At 48.2% G+C, this 24,023-nt stretch overlaps 1 protein-coding gene across 1 annotated transcript in view; it reads left to right on the top strand.

Moving 5' to 3' along the window:
* Positions 1 to 24,023, top strand: part of C2CD2 (C2 calcium dependent domain containing 2) — a 62,061-nt gene that overhangs the window by 27,975 nt on the left and 10,063 nt on the right. The window contains exons 4-12 of the mRNA XM_005893023.3: positions 2,963 to 3,067; positions 4,685 to 4,807; positions 7,619 to 7,739; positions 9,556 to 9,664; positions 13,211 to 13,275; positions 15,857 to 15,981; positions 17,346 to 17,520; positions 18,691 to 18,804; positions 21,632 to 21,759. Of these exons, the coding sequence (XP_005893085.1) occupies positions 2,963 to 3,067; positions 4,685 to 4,807; positions 7,619 to 7,739; positions 9,556 to 9,664; positions 13,211 to 13,275; positions 15,857 to 15,981; positions 17,346 to 17,520; positions 18,691 to 18,804; positions 21,632 to 21,759 (1,065 nt within the window). The remainder of the gene's footprint in view (positions 1 to 2,962; positions 3,068 to 4,684; positions 4,808 to 7,618; positions 7,740 to 9,555; positions 9,665 to 13,210; positions 13,276 to 15,856; positions 15,982 to 17,345; positions 17,521 to 18,690; positions 18,805 to 21,631; positions 21,760 to 24,023) is intronic.

Raw genomic sequence — 24,023 nt, 5'->3', positions numbered from 1 at the left:
AAAGCAGAGACATTACTTTGCCAACAAAGGTCCATCTAGTCAAGGCTATGGTTTTTCCTGTGGTCATGTATGGATGTGAGAGTTGGACTGTGAAGAAGGCTGAGCGCCGAAGAATTGATGCTTTTGAACTGTGGTGTTGGAGAAGACTCTTGAGAGTCTCTTGGACTGTAAGGAGATCCAACCAGTCCATTCTGAAGGAGATCAGCCCTGGGATTTCTTTGGAAGGAATGATGCTAAAGCTGAAACTCCAGTACTTTGGCCACCTCATGCGAAGAGTTGACTCATTGGAAAAGACTCTGATGCTGGGAGGGATTGGGGGTAGGAGGAGAAGGGGATGACAGAGGATGAGATGGCTGGATGGCATCACCGACTCGATGGACACGAGTCTGAGTGAACTCCGGGAGTTGGTGATGGACAGGGAGGCCTGGCGTGCTGCGATTCATGGGGTCGCAAAGAGTCGGACACGACTGAGCGACTGATCTGATCTGATCTGATGTATACACATATATAATGAGTTCAGAGTTTCCATCTATCAAATATGGGACATATGGTATTTTTCAAAGCACATGTCCAAGATGTTGTTGACTGTTGGATTGAGGATGATGGCATCTGAGATGAGGAAGGTGGTTCTGTTAATAATTTAGAATCAGATGCTGCACCTCAAAAGTCCCCTCCATCTTGGAAACACAGCTCAAGGTCTGGACTTAGCATTCTTCCTTTCAGTGTTTGAAAAAATCAACTTAAAAGGCTCATTATTTTTATGTTAGAAAATGAGTATCACCATTATTTTTGAATAGTCAACATTATTATAATAATTGTAATAGACACATAGTATATAACTTTTATAACTGATATATTTTTATACATTGAACAATTATAAGTAGAGATAATAATTATAATAGACTTAGTGAAGCTTCTGGTTGACTAACCCATCAGATAACTGTGAATGTCACACATGGAGCAGAAGTTCACTTATGTTCTTATTTAGCTGACATGTAGAAATTGTGAATTTCTGGGTCTGTTTTAGGGGTCACTGCCAATTCAACTTGTGCTTGGCTGCTAATTTGGAGGGTGATCCCAAATCTTTCAAGATTCTCAACCACAAGAAGAGATTGTATTCCATTTGGTTTCCTTAAAAGACATGGGTTTAAACAACCAGGACAAGCAAAAATTTCTGGCTACCTAAATGGCTTTTTTTATGAAACCCATCCTCTATACCCCTATCCATTTTCAAGAGTCAGGGAAGTTAAGTTGACCTCATGGACTTGTCAGATGTTAAAGCCCTCCTGCTTCCCCTAGTTTTTTGGACAATGTGGTTAGAAGATAATTTTAAAGTCTGGGATGTGTTCAGGATGGGGTGAGTTCAGCAAGGACCACAAACATTCACCAAGGAAACATGTTTCCTGAGATGCTGTTGATGTGCCATTTTATACAGCTCAGACACAGGTAATTCAATTGTGTCTTTGATCTCTTAACACAGTTTAAAGGCAGCCTGTGGGTTACCTCTCAAAGCAGAAGCAGCTGCTAGAGGTTGGTGAATTATTAATGTTCTTGGCAGGAGGCATTCCCTCCTCTGTTCTTCAGATAAAAACTGCATAGAGACCAGCAGCTACGCCCTCTCCCCAACGTGGTGGAACAACTCAGGGACTGTGGCAATGAAATTAAAGTGCGATTTTGCTAGAGTCGCCCAGAATTACAGGGCAACAGGAGCATCCTTTGTTTTACGTGGTTGCTAGCATGAGGGGGCGTACCCAGTATTGAGAAAACAATTCTACAGCCATGCTTTCCTTCCCTTTCCCTGGGTGGTGGCAGGAAGCATGGAGATTGGAAGGGTCAAAACTTTGGCTGTAGAAGGAGCCTCCTGCTGAAGAAGGAGGGATGGTAGCTTAGCTTGCTGTGGCTGCTGAAGCAAATCACCACATCTTAGCTGAAAATGGCACACATTTATCAATCACCATTCTGGAGGTGTGATGTCCAACACGGGCTAAAATCCTGGTGCTGGTGGCTGCCTTCCTTTCTGGGAGCTCTGGAGGGAATCTGTTTCCTTGCTCACCCATTGTTGGCAGAATTCAGCTCCTTATTGGAGTTGTTGGACTGAGGGTCCAATCTCTGGCTGGCTGTCAGCTGAGGGCAGGTCCCAGCTTCTAGAGGCAACCTTACCCCCGGGCTTCTGGCATCCTCCTCTGTCTTCAAGTCACCTCTCCCTGCATGCTCTTCTGTCTTCCTCTTCTATCTTTCAGGGCTCCTATACCTCTGTGGGCTCACTGGAATCATGTAGGATTGTTTCCGCACCTCAGTGTCCTTACCCTAATCACACGTGCAGAGTCCCTTTTGCCATTTGAGGAAATCTATTCACAGGTTCCAAGGAGCGTGCTTGTCTTTGCCGGGGCGGGGGGGGGGGGGGTGGGTTGGGGTGGGGTGCGTCGTTCTGCCATGACTTACAGGCAGGGCTGAATGGGGCCCTGGGAGAGATTGGAGTCCGTGTGGAGGTTGTGCAGTGGCCCAGGCAAGAGAGGCTAAGAGTGCTGATGCGCCCCTGCATACAATCAGGGTAGGGTGAGGGGAGGGGGCCGTGTGAGTGTGTGGGAGTGGACGAGGCATCCCAGCTCCCTTCTCTGTGCCTCCGGCTCCAGTATGTCTTGGTGATGCTCTCAGAAGAGAGCTGCACAGCAGAGGTTGCAGGTTTTCATGAGATCTGGTGTTCAGCCCCGACCCTGATGTTCCTCTCTGAGTGGTTGGTTGAGGCAGAGGAAGGTGCTGATGGGGATGGGGTAGGCTACACGACAGGGGAGGGGCAGTCAGGGACTGGGGACCCTCCTTGTGATTTTGAAAGCACACAGGATGCCAAGGCAGGGGATAAACCACTGTCTAAGAAAAGAAATGAACACACAGACATACATTGAGGCTCCGGTGGAGAAAGCAGCCCTCCAATAGTCTTTTTTTCATTTTTTTTTTTAAACAGCTGGAGCTCCACATGAAGGAGAAGAGGGAAGACATTCAGATCAAGTGGTCCTTCATCAGCGCCCCAGAGATGGCCATCACAGTCCAGCCCAAAGTCCCAGGGGAGGTCAGTTTGTGAGGTTCTGTGATTCCCCCATCATGAATATGTGAACGTGGGCACGTTGTGACTACCAGCTCTGGGGGATGGAGCCTCTGATCAGTGGGGTCCCTGGTGTGTGATCCTGGGGGATGGCAGGCAGGGCAGAGGCAGGGCAGCATGGTGGGTGGGGGTAGCTTCCGTGGATTTAATGCCAGGCTCTCACCTGGGCTGCACCTGTAATCACCTAGCAGTTTTTAAAAATTCCCAAAGACTGCCCCACCTCCCCAGGCAGGTTTGATTGGACCGGAAAGCTTTTAAAGCCCTCCTGTGCAGTGGAGGCTGAGAGCCACTGCGGTGGTAGCATCTAGGTTTTCCTCGACCTTCTGTGACACCCACCCCTCAGTTGCCCTCCTTCCCTGTGAAGGCACGTCACTCACCTCCGTCTCGGGCTGGGTCCAAGACCTGGCTCCCAAGGCCACCACCTCCCTTCTCTCCCAGCTCTTTCAAAGCTGCGTCTCCAATCTGAAGGTCATCTCCCTGCTCCCATGGCCTTGGGTGTGTGAGGAAGTGACTTTGGAAGCGGGACTGGGAGTGGGGCAGGCTGCTAAGTCATGTGGGTGCCGTCACTTTTAATTGCTGGAAAGATCATGCAAAATCACATACACCGAAGGCTGAGGTCGTCACGTTACTCCTTTGCAGTGGCTTTTATGATATTTTCTTGAAATTTCACTCTATTTCAGACTCTTATTCTGTTACAAAACTATCAGCACAGCTGAAATATGTGTATTTAAAAATTCTTCCAGGGACTTCCCCAGCGGTCCAGTGGTTAAGACTCCGAACTTCCAATGCAGGGAGCATGGGTTTGGTCTCTGGTAGTTCCATTTTAAGTTTGTGTGAACATTCTAGAACATATAGACACATTTCTTTTGGGTATTAATTATTGTAATCTTATAGAGCTTGGCATCTGGTGGTGCACATCATCCTGCTTTCTGTTCTTCTGCAAACTTCTCTTCATTCTTGGGCTTTTCAACTTTTTGGATTTTTTAAATTATTTTTTTAATACAAAAGTTAATTTCTCAGAAGCAGAGAGATCAGGGCTTGTACAGTGGTTCCTCTGTATCATCTGGGATCCAAGACCCTAATCTTTTTTGTTCCAATATTGTGAACACGTGATTTCCATCCTTTTTTTTTTTTTCTGGCCACATGTAGCGTGTGGGATCCTAGTTCCCCAACCGGGGATGAAACCTATATCCTCTGCAGTGGAAGCACAGAGTCATAACTGCTGGACTTCCAGGGAAGTCCCTTGAATACTTTTTAATTAAAAAAAAAAAAATCAGATGTCAGTCAAGAAAGAAAAAAACACACATCTATGTATTTGAGGAAAGAGACTGAAAGAACATACACAGAAATGCTGACATATTTGTATGTTGCGTCTGTATTATTCTTAACCACTTTAAAGAATAAGGAGCATGAGTGACTTCTGAGGTCAGTAAAGATGAGAACGAGTGAGTCTTTTCTGGCCTGAACCTTCTGTTTCGTGTCGAGGGCATCAGGAAAGCCGTGTGTTGGCCTGCCCTGTGCCCTGTGCCCTCTGCCCTCTGCCCGGTTCGGAGATGATCTGGTGACAACCTCCTCTTTCGACAGGACCCGGTAGCTGGGACAGAGGCAGTCTCTGAGAGCCTCAAGGACATTCTGAAGCACCTGGTTAGCTCTGCCTCCCCATCGGTGGTGCTGAGCACCACGCCTGCGGACCTGAGAGAAGTTCAGGTAAACGGGCTCTCAGCGTGCGGGTGCTTTGCAGCCCTGTGACGGACTGTGGTCATCCTCTCTTGGACAGTCAGTGGCACCTCCTATCCCTCTGCCCCGCCCCAGGTAGAGCAAGATTGCACGACTGCTGGTGGGTGATGACTGCAGTCTGGGGCGAAGCTTTGAGTTCAGGGCACGGGGGTCCAAGGCCCCGTGGGAGGGAAGGAGGAGGTGTCTGGACCACTCAGCATAGTCCACGTCTAAGTAGCCCAGAAACCATCATTTTCAGGGACCAGTACGTGACTTTTCACTGTCCACCCAGAGCCCATTGTCTGAGACCTTATCCTTCCAGGATCGAGGTACCTGGGAACTTGCCCTGAGAGACAGAGCAGCACACTGTAGCCACAGACTTTTCGACCAGGCCAGGGACAGCCTGATGGCCAGGCCCTGCCTCCAACAGCACCACCTCTCGGAGGTCTGCCCCCCTTGGGTAGTGCAGACACACGAGGCTGTCTGCTGTCTGTGGTTCCCTCCCCATGCTGCCTGCCCTCCCTCCCCGGTCTGGGACCCTCACCACTGCCTGATTAGGTGCTAATAACTCTTTGGCTAAATTTACATTCACGACATTTATCCAGGCCAGCCCCTGGGCTTGGCCTCTCACATCTTTATTGGCAGCACATCTAAAAACCTTTGCTTGGGATGAATTAATTCTTCCATTTATGAGCAGATCTTCTTACGATGGTTATGCAAAATAGGCACATACAGTCCCTAAAGTGATTTTTCATTCGTGTTTCCAGTATTTTTATGTGGCATGGTAGAATAGCCACCATTATTATATGGTGTGACGAAGTTATTCGGTCCTAGTCATGTCCGACTCTTTTCGACTCTGTGGACAGCAGCACACCAGGCCTCCCTGTCCCTCACCATCTCCTGGAGTTTGCCCAGTTCATCTCCATTGAATCAGTGATCCAAACATCCTCTGTCATTCCCTTCTCCTCCTGCCTTCAATCTTTCCCAGCATCAGGGTCTTTTCCAGTGAGTCAGCTCTTCACATCAGGTGGCCAAAGTATTGGAGCTTCAGCTTCAGCAGCAGGAGGGAATGCTGAAGGAGGAGGGAATGGCAAGCCACTGCAGTATTCTTGCTGTGAGAACCCCATGAACTGTATTAAAAAAAAAAAAAAAAAAAAAGGCAGTGTGATAGTATAACCTTAATTTGACTTTGATGCAGGCTCTTGGACTCTGGTTCCTCTTAGGGCATCACCAGCTGTGAGTGTGTAGAGTCTGGAGACAAAATCTCTCTGATTCCCTGGACACGTACCAGTGGGTCACCGTGTTGTGTAATTCCCTCTGGGCACTGAGGGTTATCAGAATATAAGAAGTAGGCTTCACCCTCCTGACGAAGCAGACGGAGCCGCTGAGTAAGCAGACAGGCAGAGTGAGGGTTTTGTGGGTGTTTGTGCAGGGTTCCCAGTTCATCAAAGCTGCCTGTTTGGAATATGACTATACAATGCTTCCCTGGTGGCTCAGAGGGTAAAGAATTGGCCTGCAATGCGGGAGACCCAGGTTTGATCCCTGGATCAGGAAGATCCTCTGGAGAAGGGAAAGGCAACCCCCTCTAGTATTCTTGCCTGCTTCTGTAATGCATTCTATAATGCTTTTAAATACATTTGCAGAGTTTATGTATCAAAATAGCATACATACTATATTAGGGTTCTGTAGAGAAACAGAACTAAGGGATGTGTGTGTGCATATATTTACATACGTGAGAGTCTCTGTAATTGTGTGAGCCAATCATATACATATAATTGCATAATGTGTATGCATGCTTATTTGCTTAGTCATGGGCTACACGCCTGGGCAACCCACGGTCCAGTCAGGTTGACACATAAAATTAGCCATCACACACACAGAATTGAGAAAACATTGCATCTCCACCCCAGACATGTGGGTTACTCTGTCCCCAGAACTCAGGGCCCTGGATCTTAAGGATTCTGTGATGACTTCTTGGCCACCCCGCCCCTTCAGCTCACAGTCGGCAATAGTGTTTTCTAGGTAGTGACCTAAAGGAGACTACAGTCCTTGAGATGTTAGTAAGTTTCCCCCCGGAAAGCACTGTGAGGTCAAGTCAGCTTTAAGGATCCTTCCTGGAAGACCTCACTGTGCAGAGGCCCATGATGTCTCTGAGAAGCCTCTCAGGACTCCCAAACATTTGTGTCTAGAGCCCCTCTTAAAGAACACTCAGAGCTGTAAGTGGGAGGCGGAAGTTAGCTTGGAAAGGCTGGTCTGAAGGTGGGGTCCCCCAGGCTCTGGGAGGCTCTCCATTGAAAATACCTCGATGCTGATTTGAGGATGAGGTGACAAAGCTGCCCCAGGGGCACCTGCCTCTGCTTTGTCCCCAGCGTGACACCCTGACGACACTTAGCTCCTCCCCACGTGGATGGCGGGTCTGCCCCGAGGTGGGAAGCAGCCTTTCGTGTCCTGGTTGGTGTCCCGCTCGCTGCTGGTGGGCAGTGGGCGCCTGCAGCCCACGGAGCATGTCCCATTCTGTGTTTAGCTCCTGGCTGGCTCGGGCTTGACCCCATTTTCACCCACAGTGGGCCTCTGGGGCGCCGTCTCTGGGTGAACACTTTGCTCCTCCACTTGCTTTCTATGGGAAGCGGCTGTGAGTGGCTGGTACCTTCCACCCTCCTGAGAAGGGAACATTGTTCCAGAGCTGGCGTGAGGGCCAGGCTCCCTCTACAGGTCTTCTTGAAGATCCCTTCCCTGGAACAGGTGCCCGATGGCCACTGCCTCTTCCCCAGGAGTCACTGCTCTCCATTTTCCTTTCTGTAGCATCTGCAGCGCACTTCATCCACTCAGGAATCCTGCCCTCCCAAACCTCCAAGGGCTCATGAGCTCAAACTGTTGGTGAAGAACATCCGAGTCTCGCTCCTGAGCCATCCTGGTGCTTCAGGTGGGTGATGGGGCTGCAGAAAGCACCCTGGTGAGGGCAGGGTGCCGGCTGGCTGTGGATGTGACTGTCTGCAGTATGAGCAGAGGGGCCGGGATGCCTCATGGGTTGTCTGTGGTCTTTGCTTCCTTCTGTGGCTCCCGGCAATTGGGTGTACAGTGTGATCTCTGCCTTTCAGCAGAGAGCAGCTCCTGAACACTGTGGTAATGATGCAAGATGGTGAAAACACAGTCCTGATTTTGCACACATGAGGCTAAAGGAAGAAGGAGGATACTTTTTTTGCTTTGTCCTTTTCTCTAGCCTGGAAGCCACCTTTCTATTTTTATCTTTTCCTAGTGACGCTATAAATACATGTTAAGCATCCCTGATCAGCGCACTCCTTTCTTCCTGGGAGAGGAGGCGCCACACGGGATTATGGGTGTCACGAAGGTGTCAGGCCCCTGGGGGCCCCTGTGTTGCCAGGAGAGGCTGCCATGAAGGAGGACAGAAACACTGCAGAGCGGGTGACTCTGAATCACTGCCGAGACTCCAGATGCCAAGGAGCCTGGGACTGGACACATCTTTCCACTGTGATGTGGTTTTTGCCAAGAATAGCAATGAGTCCTTTTTTATTGTCTGAGAACATCAGGGGTTACTTGTATTTATTTGTGAGGAGATTCATCCAGTTCCAGAAGTATGGGCAGAGCACATTTGAAAGCCAAGGCTCTGTGAAGCTGGGAATTCAAAGGTCGCCTCTGGAGGCCACACCACTTAGCAGGTGGGAGGGGCTGCCCGGGACCCATTTGGCCAGGACTGGGGGCCCCGTTTCTCACCTCCGCCAGTAGGTCCCCAGCTGGGTGTGAGTCTCCTCTTGGAGGTGATTGTGGTAATTAGTAAGGTGATGTGCATGGAACACAGCACCACCTGGTAAAGGGTCAGCGCGGTCCGGCCCTTCACCATGGATTGTTTATATGCACGGATGACTCGGTTTGATTTTGGCTGTGCTGGGCTGTTGCTGTGCAGGCTTTTCTCTGGTTGCAGGCACCGGGGGCTGCCCTCCAGCCGTGGTGTGCACTGGCTTCTCTTGTTGTGGTGCGCGGGCTCTGGGGTGTCCAGGCTCAGCAGCGACAACCTGCGGGCTGTAGAGCAGGGCTCACTAGTTCTTGGCGCGTGAGCTTTGTGGCTCTGTGGCACGTGGACTCTTCCCAGACCAGGGATCAAACCTGCGTCCCCTGCGTTGACAAGCAGATTCTTTACCAGTGAGCCACCAAGGAAGCTCTACCACTGATGACTGATCACACGATATAGTCACAGCTTTATGCCATAGGGCAAGCACAGCCTTGAAGCAGACACAAGTCTTCACTAGTGAAATGTCCTGTTACCTGCATCAAAACCTCAAAAATTTTTGGCTAAGCTGAGTCAACTGTAAAAACATACATTTTTGTAAAAGGGAAGCAGGTTCTATGTGAGGTACCCCCAAATTTAGCAGTTACCCCAGATGCCCTGACTTTTCCAAGCAGTTAGTCTTTTCCAAAGTGGGGCCCACATCTCTGCTGTAGTGTCACCCCAGGGAGGGCACCGCCCTGGGGCGCAGTGCCTGCAGTCAGAGCTGAGGGGGGAGGAGTGTGACTTGGAGGCAGTCTAGAGCTGTGGACATCCAGCAAGTACAGAATCTGTCACCCCAGAGTATGTGCTTTGAGAGGTTGTAGATGGACACTCAGAAGTAGGAGAGCCAAGACCACAAACATTGAATTCAGCCTTTCTCTTATATGCAAAACGTCTTGATCCAACTAGAAGAGAGAAATAAAGGCTAATACAGTGGCCTTCTGTCTGATTACAGGCAATGTTAACCCAGTGTGTATAGTTCGGCTGAATGATCCTGTACAGAAGTTCTCCAGCACCCTCTCAAGAAACACTACTGCCCTCACTTGGGAAGAAGAATTCACCTTGTGAGTACAGCTGGCTGTCATGGACTTGGGTTTCCATGGCCTCACCTACTCGATGCTGCCAAATTCTGAAACCATCCTGTAGCACAAAAGGAAGGAAGGAAGGAAAGGAAAAGAGCAAGGGTGGCTTTAAGTCGGACACGGATTTCCTTTTGAAGGCAGCGCTTAGTATCGGTCACACCTCACCTACTCCCCTGCCCCGCTCTGACAAGAGAGACGTGTTGGGCCTTCCACTTGCTTTAGAAACACACACCACCCAGAGCAGAATGGAAGGAAACTTCTGGTTGATACTGATCGCTTACAGTGAACAATGTTGGATTCGTGATCTCCAAAGAAGAAGGTTTAGCTTTGGGACCAGAGACCAGGCTTGATCACTCAAGAGCTTTTGTGTAGCAGAGTTTTATTAAAATAAGAAAAGGGACAACATAAATCTTAAATTAACAAGATTAGAACTAACAACTGAGAGGTCTTACCAGACCCACTCTTACAACATACATCTTAAGATAACAAGATTAGTCAGAATGTTCTTGTTAAGAAGAAGAAACATGTCCTCGAGCAAGATACATTGATGATATATAATCATTAGTACAGAACTTAAGGAAAAACATATCCTTGAGCAAGATGAGTTTTGTTGCCTCATCATTGGCTTAAAGAAAATAACCTCTTACTTGACTAAGACAAAGCAATGTAGGAAAAAAATGTCCTTTTCTCCTCCTTGAGGGCTCCAGACCACTTCCTCCTTGAGGACCCCAGACTCCTTATCAACCCACCCAAGAATTAACTCTTTCAATACCAAAATCTGACAAAGAGAATGGAAAAAGGGAAACGTGTAGACCACTTATAAATTATGATGTAGGAACTAATATATTATCAAATAGAATCCAGTAGCACATTAAGAATAATATACCAAGGACTTTCCTGGTGGTGCAGTGGGTGGAAGTCCTCCTGCAAATACAGGGACATGGGTTCATCCCTGGTCTGGGAAGGTTCCACATGCCATGGAGCAGCTAAGCCTGTGAGCCACAACTACGGAGCCTCGTACTGCAACTACTGAATTAAAAAAAAAAAAGAAGAATCCACTGAGGCTGAGTTCATACCAAAAGTGCAAGTATGGTTTAATGTGAGATCTATTAATGAAATCCATTGCGTCAGGAGATCAAAGGAGAACACAAAGTAATTATCTCTATATAGGCCCAAAAGACAGTCAGTGACATTTAATACCCATTTCTAATTTTTAACACTTAATTAGAACAAGATTTATATTCACTTCTTTTTCAAAAGATTAAAAAAAAATCACATTAGTGATGAGTATTAGAAGCAGTCCCACTAAGTCAAGAGAAGTAGCCCCATTGTTTTGTTCTAGAAGTACTGGTTAATGCAATTAGATAAGAAAAAGAAATAGTATGCAAGGAGAAGGAAATGGCACCCCACTCCAGTGTTCTTGCCTGGAGAATCCCAGGGACGGGGGGAGCCTGGTGGGCTGCCATCTATAGGGTCGCACAGAGTTGGACACGACTGAAGCGACTTAGCAGTAGCAGCAGCAGAGAGGAAGAGGCAAAACCAATCATTACTTGGAGATGATATTATTGGATATTTAGTCTACTCAGGGTTTCCCTGGTGGCTCAGGCAGTAAAGAATCTGCCTGCAATGCAGGAGGCCAGGGTTTGATCCCTGGGTCAGGAAGATCCCCTGGAGAAGGAAATGGCAACCCACTTCAGTATTCTTGCCTGGAGAATGCCATGGACAGAGGAGCCTGGCGGGCTACAGTCCATGAGGTTGCAAAGAATTGGACACAACTAAGCAACCAGCACACACAGACTTCTCAAGAAAATCAATTGAAACTATTAGAAATAATGGATAAAGGATAGAAACAATAATACAAAAATCAATATAAGTTATATGTTGGTAAAGCAGCTGACTACAAAAATATAGAAAGCGCTTTCTGGTGTTGAATAGTAAATAATTAGAAAGGTAATGGAAGAAGGTGGCCCATGTATAATATAAAGGCTTTTTATAAATTATTAATACAAAGATGAGATTCTCATAGAAAATTGGGCAAAACATCTCAACTAGAAATAAAAAGGTAAGAATTATAGACAGCTAGAAACATCTGAAAAGATACTTAGTCTCAGAAATAGCTTAAGTAATGCAAACTTAAGCAAAGATTATTTTTCCCCTTACAAGTGGGTAGAGAAAAACTGAAAGTTGCCAGTGCATATATAGATATATTGGAATAATTATTCTGAAAGTCATCAATATATATAAAAAACCAAAATCTTTTATATGCATATACCTTTTGATTGGCAATTGCTCTTTTTCTAAGGAAATAATCACACATGTGTGCAAAGATATACATATGAGGATGTTGATCCCAGCTTGTTTATAATTATGAAATATTGGTGGCAAAACATTATTAAGGCTTGGTTATTAAGGAGTTGGCTGAATAAAATCTCAGAGGCCCAGAGAGTGGAGTGCTAGATGCCTATGAAAAAGGATGGTGCTCTATAGCTATTAACATGGGAAGATGTGCATGAAATCTTAAGTGAAAACAACAGATTATAAAGGAGTGGGGAGGTATATTATGTTCTATATTTGTTTTCAAGTAGTTATACAGCTCTGCCTTTTAATACAGGAACTACTAACCACATGTAGCTCTTTAAATTTCAATTAATTAAAATCAACAAAATGAAACCCAGTTCCTCAGTTTACACTGGCCACATTTAAAGTTCTCAATAGCTGGGATTCCCTGGTGGTCCAGTGGTTAAGAATTTGCCTTGCAATGCAAGGGAACACAGGTTCGATCCCTGGTCCAGGAAAATTCTACCTCCCATAGAGCTGCTTAGCCGTGAGCCACAACCACTGAGCCTGTGTGCCTGAGCCCGCGTGCCTAGAACCCGTGCTCTGCAACGAGAGAAGCCACTGCCATGGGAAGCCTGCTCACCACAACAAAGAGTAGCCTCCACTCTTTGCAACTAGAGAAAGTCCATGCGCAACAATGAAGACCCAGTACAGCCAAAAAGAAAATAAATTTCTCAATAGCCAAATGTAGCTGGTGGCCACCAAACTGGATGGCAGTTCTATAGAACCTTTCCATCATCATTCATTAAGTTCCATTGGATAATCCTAGGAATGTGCATGTGGGCTCAGTCGCTAAGTCATGTCTGATTCTGCAACCCCATGGACTGTAGCCCACCAGGCTCCTCTGTGCATGGGATTTTCCAGGCAAGACTACTGGAGTGGGTTGCCATTTCCTACTCCAGGGAATATGCCCTATCCAGGGGCTGAACCTGCATCTCTTGCATTGGCAAGTGAATTCTTTACCACTGAGTCACCTGGGAATCCTAATCCTAGAAGACTAGTCACCAAATATTAACTATTTCCGGATAGTGAAGTTGCTGATAATCTTTGTATTTTCTTGGCTTATATGTCTCTGTAGTTTCTTAAATATTGATGGTGATTTGCATTCCTTTCTGTCAAATCAGAAAACAAAATACTATTTCAAGAAAATATTAAAGCATTTTTAAGGACTCACAGCCCTTCTTTCCACAGTGAGTTGAATGCCAAGTCGAGGGAGTTGCACCTGCAGATTTCAGATGACGGGCAGTCCTCAGAAGGTGGGTGTTCAGCAGACAGAAGGAGGCCTGCTCTCTGGGAGGGTCATACAGCAGCCCTGGCCAGGGCCTTGGAGCAGGGAGGGTGGGAGATTCAGCAGAAGAATTGGTCCTGCCCACTAAGCCACTCCAGGTTTTCCCAATGGAATGTTTAGTCAAAAGTCCATTCCAATTATTGTTGTTGTTGTTAAGTCACTAAGTCCTGTCCCACTCTTTGCGACCCCATGGACCACAGCACACCAGGCTCCTCTGTCCTCCACTATCCCCTGGAGTTTGCTCAAACTCATGTCCCTCGAGTCGATGATGACATCCCACCATCTCATCCTCTGTCGCCCCTTTATCCTCCTGATCAATCTTTCCCAGCATCAGGGTCTTTTCCAGTGAGTCAACTCTTTCCATCAGGTGGCCTGATGGAAATCCTAAAGAGTTCCTTTAGGGTTGATTGGTTTGATCTCCTTGCAGTCCAAGGGACTCTTAAGAGTCTTCTCCAGCACCACAGTTCGAAAGCATGAACTTTTCGGTGCTTAGCCTTCCTTATGATCCGACTCTCACATCCATACATGACTACTGGAAAAACCATAGCTTTAACTATATGGACCTTTGTCAGCAGTAACTCTAGTTATTAGCAAGGTCAAACATTCTGAGAAAGAGTATATTCAACTGGTTCTTTTCATTTTTTAAAACAAATATCCAAAATCTTTTATGCAACAATTTTTGGCTTGAGAAGCAGTTTTCAGCCTTCTTGGGCTTAATAAACCTTCTTTTTTTAGATTTTATCTCAGTTTTTAATTGTGGTAAAACATATATAAATGTTACCATCTTAACCATCTTTGAGTGTAAAATTCAGTAGCATTAAGTGCATTCACATGGTTGTACAGCCATCACCACTATCCATCTCCAAAATTCATCTTTGTTGTGGTTCATTCACTCAGTCTTGTCCAGCTGTTTGCGACCCCATGGACTGCAGCACACCAGGCTTCCCTGTCCTTCACCATCTCCCAGAGTTTGCTCAAACTCATGTCCGTTGAGTCAGTGATACCATCCAATCATTTCATCCTCCGTCGCCCCCTTCTCCTCCTGCCCTCAATCTTTCCCAGCATCAGGGTCTTTTCCAGTGAGTCCACTCTTTGCATCAGATGGCCAAAGTATTGGAGCCTCAGCTTCAATGTCAATCCTTCATTTTACAAAACTTACACTCACTCCCCATGCCTCTCCCATAGCCTCTGGCACACACCCTTCTGCTTTCTGTCTCCATGAATTACAACTGGCTTTTCCTTGTAAAAGAAGCCCCAGCAGCTTAAACTGAGCACATGCTTTGAAGTAAAGTGTTAGTTGGCTCAGTCGTGTCTGAGTCTTTGTGACCCCATGGACTGTAACCCTCCAGACTCCTCTGTCCATTGAATTCTCCAGGCAAGAATATTGGAGTGGATTGCCATTCTCTTCTCCAAAATTGGGCACATGCTTTAGATAAAAGAAAACAATAATCAGAGGTAAAACTCCCTGGACTGAGTGTGAACCTGTGTATGCATGTGTGTAAATCCATAGTTTCAGTATTTATTAGGTTTCTTAAAATCTTTATGAACAAAATGGAGAGGTGACCCTTGCCTGGCCAATTAAGCTGTGAAACTAAGCCATCTGTTTATCTCCTAAAGTTACCAAGACATAGGAAAAAAGCAATTCAAGCTCCCTAGTTAATTAGCCATAATTTTGAGGCAGTTTCCTGAGTTCTGTAGTCTGGAGATAACTGGGATGCTCCTGAGATAAGAACTGACATTCCAAGAGAGGGTGTGTGGTCTGAACACAGGGTGGAACTGCTGTTTGCTAATCCAGGCCCAGGGCACCACCCCTGCTGGCCATGTGGGAATTTCATTCCAGTCCAGCCTGATGGGATTTGTGAAATTTCTAACTTAAGAAAAAACAAAAACCAGGACAAAGAACAACCATATAACCTTTACTCAAACTCAGATATTTTTAACATTTTGCCCATTTCCTTCATTGTTTGTGCTCATGCATGGCGGTTGCTGTCAGTTGGTCTTTCTCTCTCGCCACACACACACACACACACACACACACACACTCAGGGTAAACCATGTGCATTTAAGTATGGGGCATCCTAGCCCTTTGCTCCTAAGTTCTTTAGTATGTGCTTCCTAAGAATAGGGGCATTCTCTTATTTGTCCACAGTGTCGTTATCAGCTTCCTGAGTTACACTGATTCACTTTGTTAATCTACCCACCAGATTTTTCAGTTCCCATCAGCCGATCCCCTAAGGTCCTTCCTAGCAGTATTTGATCTTAGTATAGTGATCCTAGTCCAGGATAGGATCACATACCGCCTCTGATCTTCATAACTCTGTAGCCCCCTTGGTTTGTGGCGTTTCCACAGCCCTCTTGTATCTTTCACAACACTAACTTTTCTAAAATGGTCTGAAATGGGAGCGTTTCCCAGTGAGCAAGGCAGGAGGGTGGGGAGGGGTGAGAGGTGGGGGGTGCGTCCAGGGTTGCTTCTTGGCGGAGCTGCTCTGGGCCATCCTGCTCCCGTGCAGACACCCATGGTTCTCCCCACTCATCCCCTATCTCTTTAGCTCTGTTGGCGATGACGACTGTCCCCTTGGATTTGTTCAAGAAGCAGCCTTCCGGGCCTCAGAGCTTTACGCTAACCAGCGGGGCCTCCTCGGGCAGCTCGGCGTTGGGTTCAGTAACGGCAGAGGTATGAGGTCCTCTATGAGGCCAACGTCCTGCCCCACCCACTTGAGCAAAGGGACGTCTTTGTTGATGTCATGGTCTGAGCACAAGGTGAAAAAGAATTTCCAGACATGAGGCAGAATGAGAGAATAGAATTTATTAGAGTGGGAGACACTCTTAGAACAGCGGACAGGCTCAAGGGAGAGCCAACCCCTTCCGAGAACTATTGGCCTCAAGACAAAGGAAATTCATGCTAGAATGGTGGTATTAAGTGATTGGTTAGGATGCTATAGAGTGGGTAGAAGGGTGGGTATTTTACATAATATGTCAGGGAACTGGCAGGTTTAGATCCAGAAGTTCACGGTAAACAGTTGCTGTGGGGCTTGGTTAATTCTGGAAATTTTTATCCTGTGGCCTCGATGTAGGACGCCACAAATATGACCACAATGTAGGGCTCCACACCTGTGACCTTGGTGTAGGGCACATACCTGGTGTGCAGGGCCCTGCACATACACCTGTGACCTTGGTGTAGACCTCAGTGCTCCATGCCTGTGAGGGCCCTGCCATAATGTACCTGTGACCTCTGTGACCTCGGTAGGGCACACACCTGTGACCACACGCCTGTAGGGCACACACCTGTGCACCTGTGACCTCGGTGTAGGGCTCCGTGCCTGTGACCTTGGTGTAGGATACCACAACTGTGACCATAATGTAGGGCTCCACGCCTGTGACCTCAGTGTAGGGCACACACCTGTGAACAAAGTGTAGGGCTCTACGCCTGTAACCTCGGTGTACGGCACACACCTGTGACCTCAGTGTAGGGCTCCATACCTGTGACCTCGGTGTAGGGCTCCACGCCTGTGACCAAGGTGTGGGGCTCCACACCTGTGAGCTTGGTGTAGGACGCCACACCTGTGACCTGGGTATAGGGCTCCACAACTGTGACCTTGCTGTAGGGCACCACAATTTATGTCTGTCAGACTCCTGCTCTCATTCACCTTGAAGCAAGACCCTTATCCAAGAAGAGCTGCTGTTCCTCCCACACGTTTCTAGACATGAGTGGGACGCTTCCTGCCCGGGGTTACGCAGCATCGTCTGCCCAACATAATCGCCCGTGACGTCCTTTCACTCAGGCCTAACTCAGACAGGCCTATCTTATTTTGTTTGGTTCTCCAGCCTGTGTTCCTATCTTTACAAGCTGAGTGGCTGGGTCTGAGCCTGAGTCTCATCCTTCTATGTCAATTCTGGGAAAATCAGAATTCTTACCCATTAATTATGATACTAAGTGACAGTTAAAGATATCAGAGGTTATTGCAAAGGCAGGCAGTGTGCCATGGCGAGGTGTCCGTCGGCATGGACCACAAAGCAGGTAACCAGCCTTCTCTGCAGTTTTCTTACATAGAACCCGGTGAGGTAAAACCCTGGCAAATGCCTCCGCCTGTTCCTGCCGCAAAGATAGAAAAAGACCGCACTGTGATGCCATGCGGGACCGTGGTCACTGCTGTCACTGCCGTGAGAACCAAGCCTCGCTTCGACGCAGGGAGGGCATCCCCGCTGGGCTCTGGTGAGGCTCCTCCCCGTAGAAAATCTGAAATCACGCTTCCCTGGGAAATGTCTTGCATCTATAAACTGCAGAGCACTGTAGGCTGCATGATTATTCCTAAGAAAAATCTCCTGGCACAGGAAGAATGGTAATTGGCAAGGCTTTTGCATAGCTTTTTTTTTTTTTTTTTTTCAAGACAGTTATCTTTCTATCTTGTCAGACGCAGGACAAGACAAATCAAGGTTCAACCCTGCAGTGTATTCTGATACCAAAGTCAAGATACTAGATGAAATATCTCATTAAATTAAGTACGCCATGACATTTACACGGGGCAGCACTTTATCTTAAAACATTAGATGTGAGCAGCCAGTATATTTTCTCATGTTAAAAATCATTCATTCGGAGGCTGGACGCATAGTGGTTTCAGATCTGTCAAATTCTGTACCTGTCCCCATATCCACTGCCTTGGAGACAACTTCTGTAGAAGTGTATGATATATTATTACTTTTTAATCTGTACTGTGTTCCTGCCTATACAGAAGTATTATCATGCCAGAAAAAATCACTTGGCTCAGTTCTTGAATGAAAATCAGAAAGTGAAATTCTGGCTTCATTCAAAGGTTTCTGAAATTTTATTTAAACCTAGGTTTCCAATGCCCCTTTGGGGGCATTCCTCTCCTCCCCCCGAAAAAGAATAAAAGAGTGTGTTAAAGATATCTTAAGGTTTTCCTCTTACCTTTTCCAGCTGCATGAATATTTAATTAGGAATACATTTTTAAAGTTTATTTATTTTTTAATTGAAGGGTAATTGCTTTACAGGATTGTGTTGGTTTCTGCCAAACATCAACACGAATCAGCCATAGATATACACATGTCCCCTGGCTCTTGACCCTGCCTCCCCATCCCACCCCTCTAGGTTGTTACAGTTAGTTATATTTACGTATTTGGCTGCCTTGGGTCTTAGCTGTGGCACAGGGACTCTTTTGTTGCGGTCTGTGGCATCTAGTTCCCTAACCAAGGCTTGATCCCGGGCCTCCTGCTTTGGGAGTGTAGAGCCTTCGCCGCTGGACCACCAGGGAAGCCCCCCAGGCTGCTTGAAGTAGAGCTGAAATGAGACATGGTTTCACTTTCCGGTGACTGCAGAGTCAGACAGCTTTCGAAGGGCCGCTATAACCAGGATTTCTCCCGGCAGAGTCTCCCCTGAGGACACCTGTCAAGGTGAAGGTCATCGAGAAGGACATCTCGGTCGAGGCCATCTCCTGCCACGGTGCCCCCGTCAGCAAAACATTCTCTTCCTCAGACACAGGTAACGTGAGGCCACTCGAGATGGTCCCCAGTCGGCTCCTTCCGGCTCTGCTTGCGAGCTCTCATCTGGTGAGAAGACGCATTTCCTTGTTAGAGTTTGGGGAAGAGTTGTTTTTTTCAAGGATAAGTGAGGAGCTAAAAGAACACGAGGGAAGTGGAAGTCAGTGAAGGACTGAGAGTGGCCTTGGCATCCCTGCCCTAAGTTCCAGGGAACTTGGACAAAAGAAGCAGAAAACCCAGCTCATGCCTCACTGCGAAAAATTTATGGCTGTGATTTTTCCTTTTGTTCGGTGTGCCAATTACCTGGATATCATAAAATAAGCAGGATTCAGGGATATAATTGTAAAGACTTCTCTATTTTTTGTCTCCGGAAACCTCTGTAATAAGGTGGCATGCTAAGTCACTCAGTCGTGTCCAACTCTTTGCAACCTCTTGGACTGTAGCCCACCATGCTCCTCTGTCCATGGGGATTCTCCAGGCAAGAATACTGGAGTGGGTTGCCATGCCCTCCTCCAGGGGATCTTCCCGGCCAGGGATGGAACCTGGGTCTCTTACATCTCCTGCGTTGGCAGGTGGGTTCTTTATCACTAACGCCACCTGGGAAGCCCCTGTAACTGGGTTAGTGTCCCCAGAGCTCTGGATGCAGGTTCTCACTTCCTGGTCGCTTGTGTCACTGCCATTGGAGTCAAAACACAATCTAAATTTGGGGTTAAATTTCCTCCCTTTGATCATCACATGTGACCTGCACTTTGAGAAGGATGGAGCAGGCAGCTTCTCTCCAGCTCGCCCACCAGCCCCCGTCCACCGAGTCCTGTTTTTCTTTCCTTGTTAAGGTTGCGGATGGGATGGGAGGGGTGAGCACGGGGCAGGCAGCGCTCCTTTGATGGGTGCTGTCTTGGGATGGCTGTGTGTTCTCAGAGCCTGGCAGGAGTGGAAAATTGCCTCTTCCCCATGGGAGTTTCCCTGGTTCTATGGGAGCTGCAGGGTACCCGCCCCTCCACCGACAACAACTGCAGAATCCTCGGCGGAAGCAATACCCCTCCTTTGGCTGCTCCCGAGAGTCCTTGCTCAGCTCTGCCTTGTAGCATGGGGGCACCTTCACCCTGAGCAGGGTGTCCCCGCTGTGGATCCCCAGCCCGCTCTGTGCAGCCAAGGACCCTGGAAGCTTTCTCAAGCATAGCTGACACCCGGCTGGGATCTCTGAGGATGGACGGAAGCTCTGGGCTCGGTGCCGCCATCCCTGTCCTGAGACCTGGGAGTGGCAGCGCTGCCATCTCCCGGGAGCCCTCACCATGCTCTGCTCTTCCCCTGGGGTCGGGGGTGGGGGGTGGTCATTGGCCACATAGGTCTCCACCACTTGGTCCTTCACGACTGCCGTGGATGTGGAGCATCTGTGGTCCACAGACTAAGGCCAAAGTGAGAAAAAGTTCCTGTTGACATCCTGCTCCTTCACCCATGTCCTTTTAATTGCCCTACAGCAGCGATTACCTGTGAGATCCAGCAGCATCTCTGAGTGGGAGAGACCTGGCCGGGTTGATGGGGGGCAGGGGGCGGGGAGTGGGGGAGGTCCCAGCCCTGCCGCCCACCTGGCTGCCTCCTGTCTTCCCCATTCCTCAAATGGAGACTGAAAAAATCCGCCCCCCTGGAGACCTTGGGAGTATTTACCTGAAATAACACACACTGAGTTCTTTGCAGGGCTTGGGTCCGAGTTAAGCATTCCCTGGATGTTGGCCGGGGTGTGGGCTAATCCTGGGGGAGGAGCAGCTTCCGTGAACGGTCGCTTGACACCCTGAACAATAGCTTGTGTGTGCGAACTTGGGAGGGCCAGGGGGTAGCTGCACTGCCCTTCAGAATTCACGTCTCCCCAAAGCTCAGAGGTTTCTGTTTCCTTACATGCCTTAGTTATCACCTCCACTGAGGCATCACTTCCATACATTAAAATGCACGATGTGAGGGCCTCCCTGGTGGCTCAGTGGTGAAGAATCCCCCTGCCAATCAGAAGTGCTGATTCGATCCCTGATCTGGGAAGATGCCACATGCTGCAGAGCAACTAAGCCTGTGCACTGCAGCTACTGAGCTGTGCTCTAGAGCCTGTGCTGGAGACTAGCCCCCACTTGCCGCACCTGGAGAGAAGCCCGAGCAGTAGCAGAGCCAAAAATAAATAAACAAAATTATTACTATTTTTTAAGTGCATGATGTGAAGCGTACACCTTGGTGAGTGTGTGTAAGCACAGAGCATCAGCTGTAGACCAGTAACATTGCCTGTCCTGCTCATGAAGTTTCCCCAGAACCTGCCATGCCCACTGTAAAAAAAAAAGTATAATTTTTTAAATTATTGTATTATTTACTTCTATTTTATTGACTGCACTGGGTCTTCGTTGCCACGCACGGGCGTTCTGTATTTGCATTGCACAGGCTTCTTATTGCTGTGACTTCTCTTGTTGCAGAGCATGGGCTCTAGAATCTGGGCTCAATAGTTGTGCCACACAAGCTCAGTTGGCCCGAGGCATGTGGAATCTTCCCGGACCAAGGATCAAACTGATGTCCCCTGCATTGACAGGCAGCTTCTTATCCACTGGACCACATCCGGGGGAGAAGTCCCCGGTGTGCACTCTTACATCTGGTCTCTGCTTACCCACTTCTGAGACAGCGTGGAGTACTTGTGACAGGCCAGCTGCCCACAAAGCCCAAGCTAGTCACTCTCTGGCCCTTTACAGAAAATGTTTGCCAACCCCTCCTTAACGACCAGATCTGTTGCCCAGTCTTTGAAGTTCCTGTCGAAGTTCCAGGTTTTGCTAATGTGTCCGACCCTGCTCTTCCCCCGGCAGAGCTGCTGGTGCTGAACGGGGCCGACCCGGTGGCTGAAGTCGCCATCCGACAGCTCAGCGAGTCCTCGAAGCTGAAGCTCAAGTCCCCGAGGAAGAAGAGCACAATCATCATATCCGGGGTCTCCAAGGTGAGCCTCTCCTCCTCCCACGCCCGCCTTGCCCTGCCCTGGCTCTCAACTTAACTCCGAAAAGTTCCACCCCTGGAATGTCAGGTTGCCTGCGTGCTTGCTAGGTGGCTTCAGTCGTGTCCAACTCCTTGCAACCCCATGAACTGTAGCCCACCAGGCTCCTCTCTCCTTGGGATTCTCCAGGGAAGAATACTGGAGTGGGTTGCATGTCCTCCTCCAGGCAATCTTCCTGACCCAGGGATCAAACCTGCATCTCTCAGGTCTCCTGCATTGCAGGCAGGTTCTTTACCACTAGCGCCACCTGGGGAATGTCAGATTGTGTTCCCCCAACAAGGGATTCAGAGAATCCCTTGGCACCCCACTCCAGTACTCTTGCCCTGAAAATCCCATGGACGGAGGAGCCTGGTGGGCTGCCCTCTATGGGGTTGTACAGAGTCGGACACGACTGAAGTGACTTAGCAGCAGCAGCAACAGCAACAAGGGATTACTTGTGGCATTTTTGTTTACGCAGCTTATCCTGTTGAGGAAGGAACTTGATGGTTTCTGACCTGGGATGCTTTGGGTGTTGAGAGGTTGGTGAATCATTTGAAGAAAAATTACTGAAAGAGAAAGACCGAGATGAGGTCAGCTCCCCTTCAGGACAGGACCTCCACCCCCATCACCAAGCCGTCTTGGGGAACTTTCACTTTACACATGACTCATTTCCAAACCCTTCCTTTTGCAGTGAAACTTTATGCCTCCTGCAGTCAGAGAAATGAAACTTGTTTTAAAACACATCCCTGTCCCTGTGCCTTCCTTGTGCTGCTCTGTGACCTTAGTCCAGGGCAGATGGCAGGCTCGAGGCATCCCGTGTGGACAATGGGCAGGCCAGGCTACTGGAGAGGCTAGCCCTTCAGGGAAAGGGCCTAGGTGACAGTCCCTAACTCTTTTTAACCTTTCAGAATGAGCAAAGAAAATGTGAGTGATGGAGGGGCAGGTGGGAAATTTAGTAGTTGGGAGGGGACAAGGAGAAAGATGAATTTTTGGACACGGCGGGTAGCTTGATTTCTTGAGGGCATAAGAGGGTGGATAGGAGGGCATGCTGAGACCTGAGCCCCTGGCTCTTGGGAAAGGGGCCATAATAGATCGTGGGAAGTGCTAGGGGCGAGTCACCAATGTTGCAATTGTACCCAGGGTGTGGGTGGCCTTGGAAACCATCTTCCAAGAGCCAGGTGATGCCTCTGGGTTTCCTGCATGCACTTCCAGAAGCAGCCAGGAGGGGGCGATAGCATCTCTGGAAGCACCCGGCTCAGTTCAGTAGTTGGGTTTTCTTTAGGATTAATAAATGAGTGAATGTACTTCCCTGGTGGCCCAGTGGTTAGGACTTCAAGTTTCCACTGCAGGGGGCAGGGGGTTCCATCCCCTGGTCAGGGAACTAAGATCCCACATGCCAAGCAGTGTGACCAAAAACAAAACTATACCAAACTAAAAACCAAAAATAAGAATGAGAGTAGAACTGTTAGTCACTCAGTCGTGTCTGACCCTCTGTGACCCCATGGACTGTAGCCCACCAGGGTCCTCTATGCATGGATTCTCCAGGCAAGAACACTGGAATGGGTAGCCATTCCCTTCTCTAGGGGATCTTCCCGACCCACGGAGAGAACGCAGGTCTCCTGCATTTGCAGGCAGATTCTTTACTGTCTGAGGCACCAGAGGCTTAAAAAAAAAAAAAGAACAAATAAGGACAAGACTTGTGACTGTCTCCATCTCCTCTTTCTCTAAGGTTTTATTCTAGATCATTTAGTCCAGCTGACTTACCATTTTTGTTGTGGTTGTTTAGTCGCTAAGTCATGTCCAACTCTTTGCGAACCCTGGACTGTAGCCCACCAGGCTCCTCTGTCCATGGGATTCTCCAGGCAAGAATACTGGAGTGGATTGCGGTTTCTTCCTCTAGATGATGTTTGCAACTCAGGGATTGAACTCACATCTCCAGCACTGGCAGGGGAATTCTTTACTGCTGAGCCGCCAAGAAAGCCTCATTTTTACTGAAGGTCAAATTGTCCCAGATTGAATCAGTGGGCATTTCTGACTTGGGTCAGAAAAGGCAGTTGTCAGTGGTCACTAAGCAGACTATGTGCCACCTCCACACCCAGAGAGGGTGCTTTTTCCCAGATTCCCCCAGCCTGGCACCTCAGGCCGACCTTCTGCCTTGGGAGACCTGCGTCCACTGATTCTCAGCTTCCTTAGCTGTCTCCTTGGAGGGCCGGGCACCTTCGGACGCCAAA

The sequence above is a fragment of the Bos mutus genome, chromosome 1, assembly GCF_027580195.1.
Source record: "Bos mutus isolate GX-2022 chromosome 1, NWIPB_WYAK_1.1, whole genome shotgun sequence".
Classification (NCBI taxonomy): Eukaryota; Metazoa; Chordata; class Mammalia; order Artiodactyla; family Bovidae; genus Bos; species Bos mutus.
This window is presented reverse-complemented; position numbering and strand designations above follow the sequence as displayed.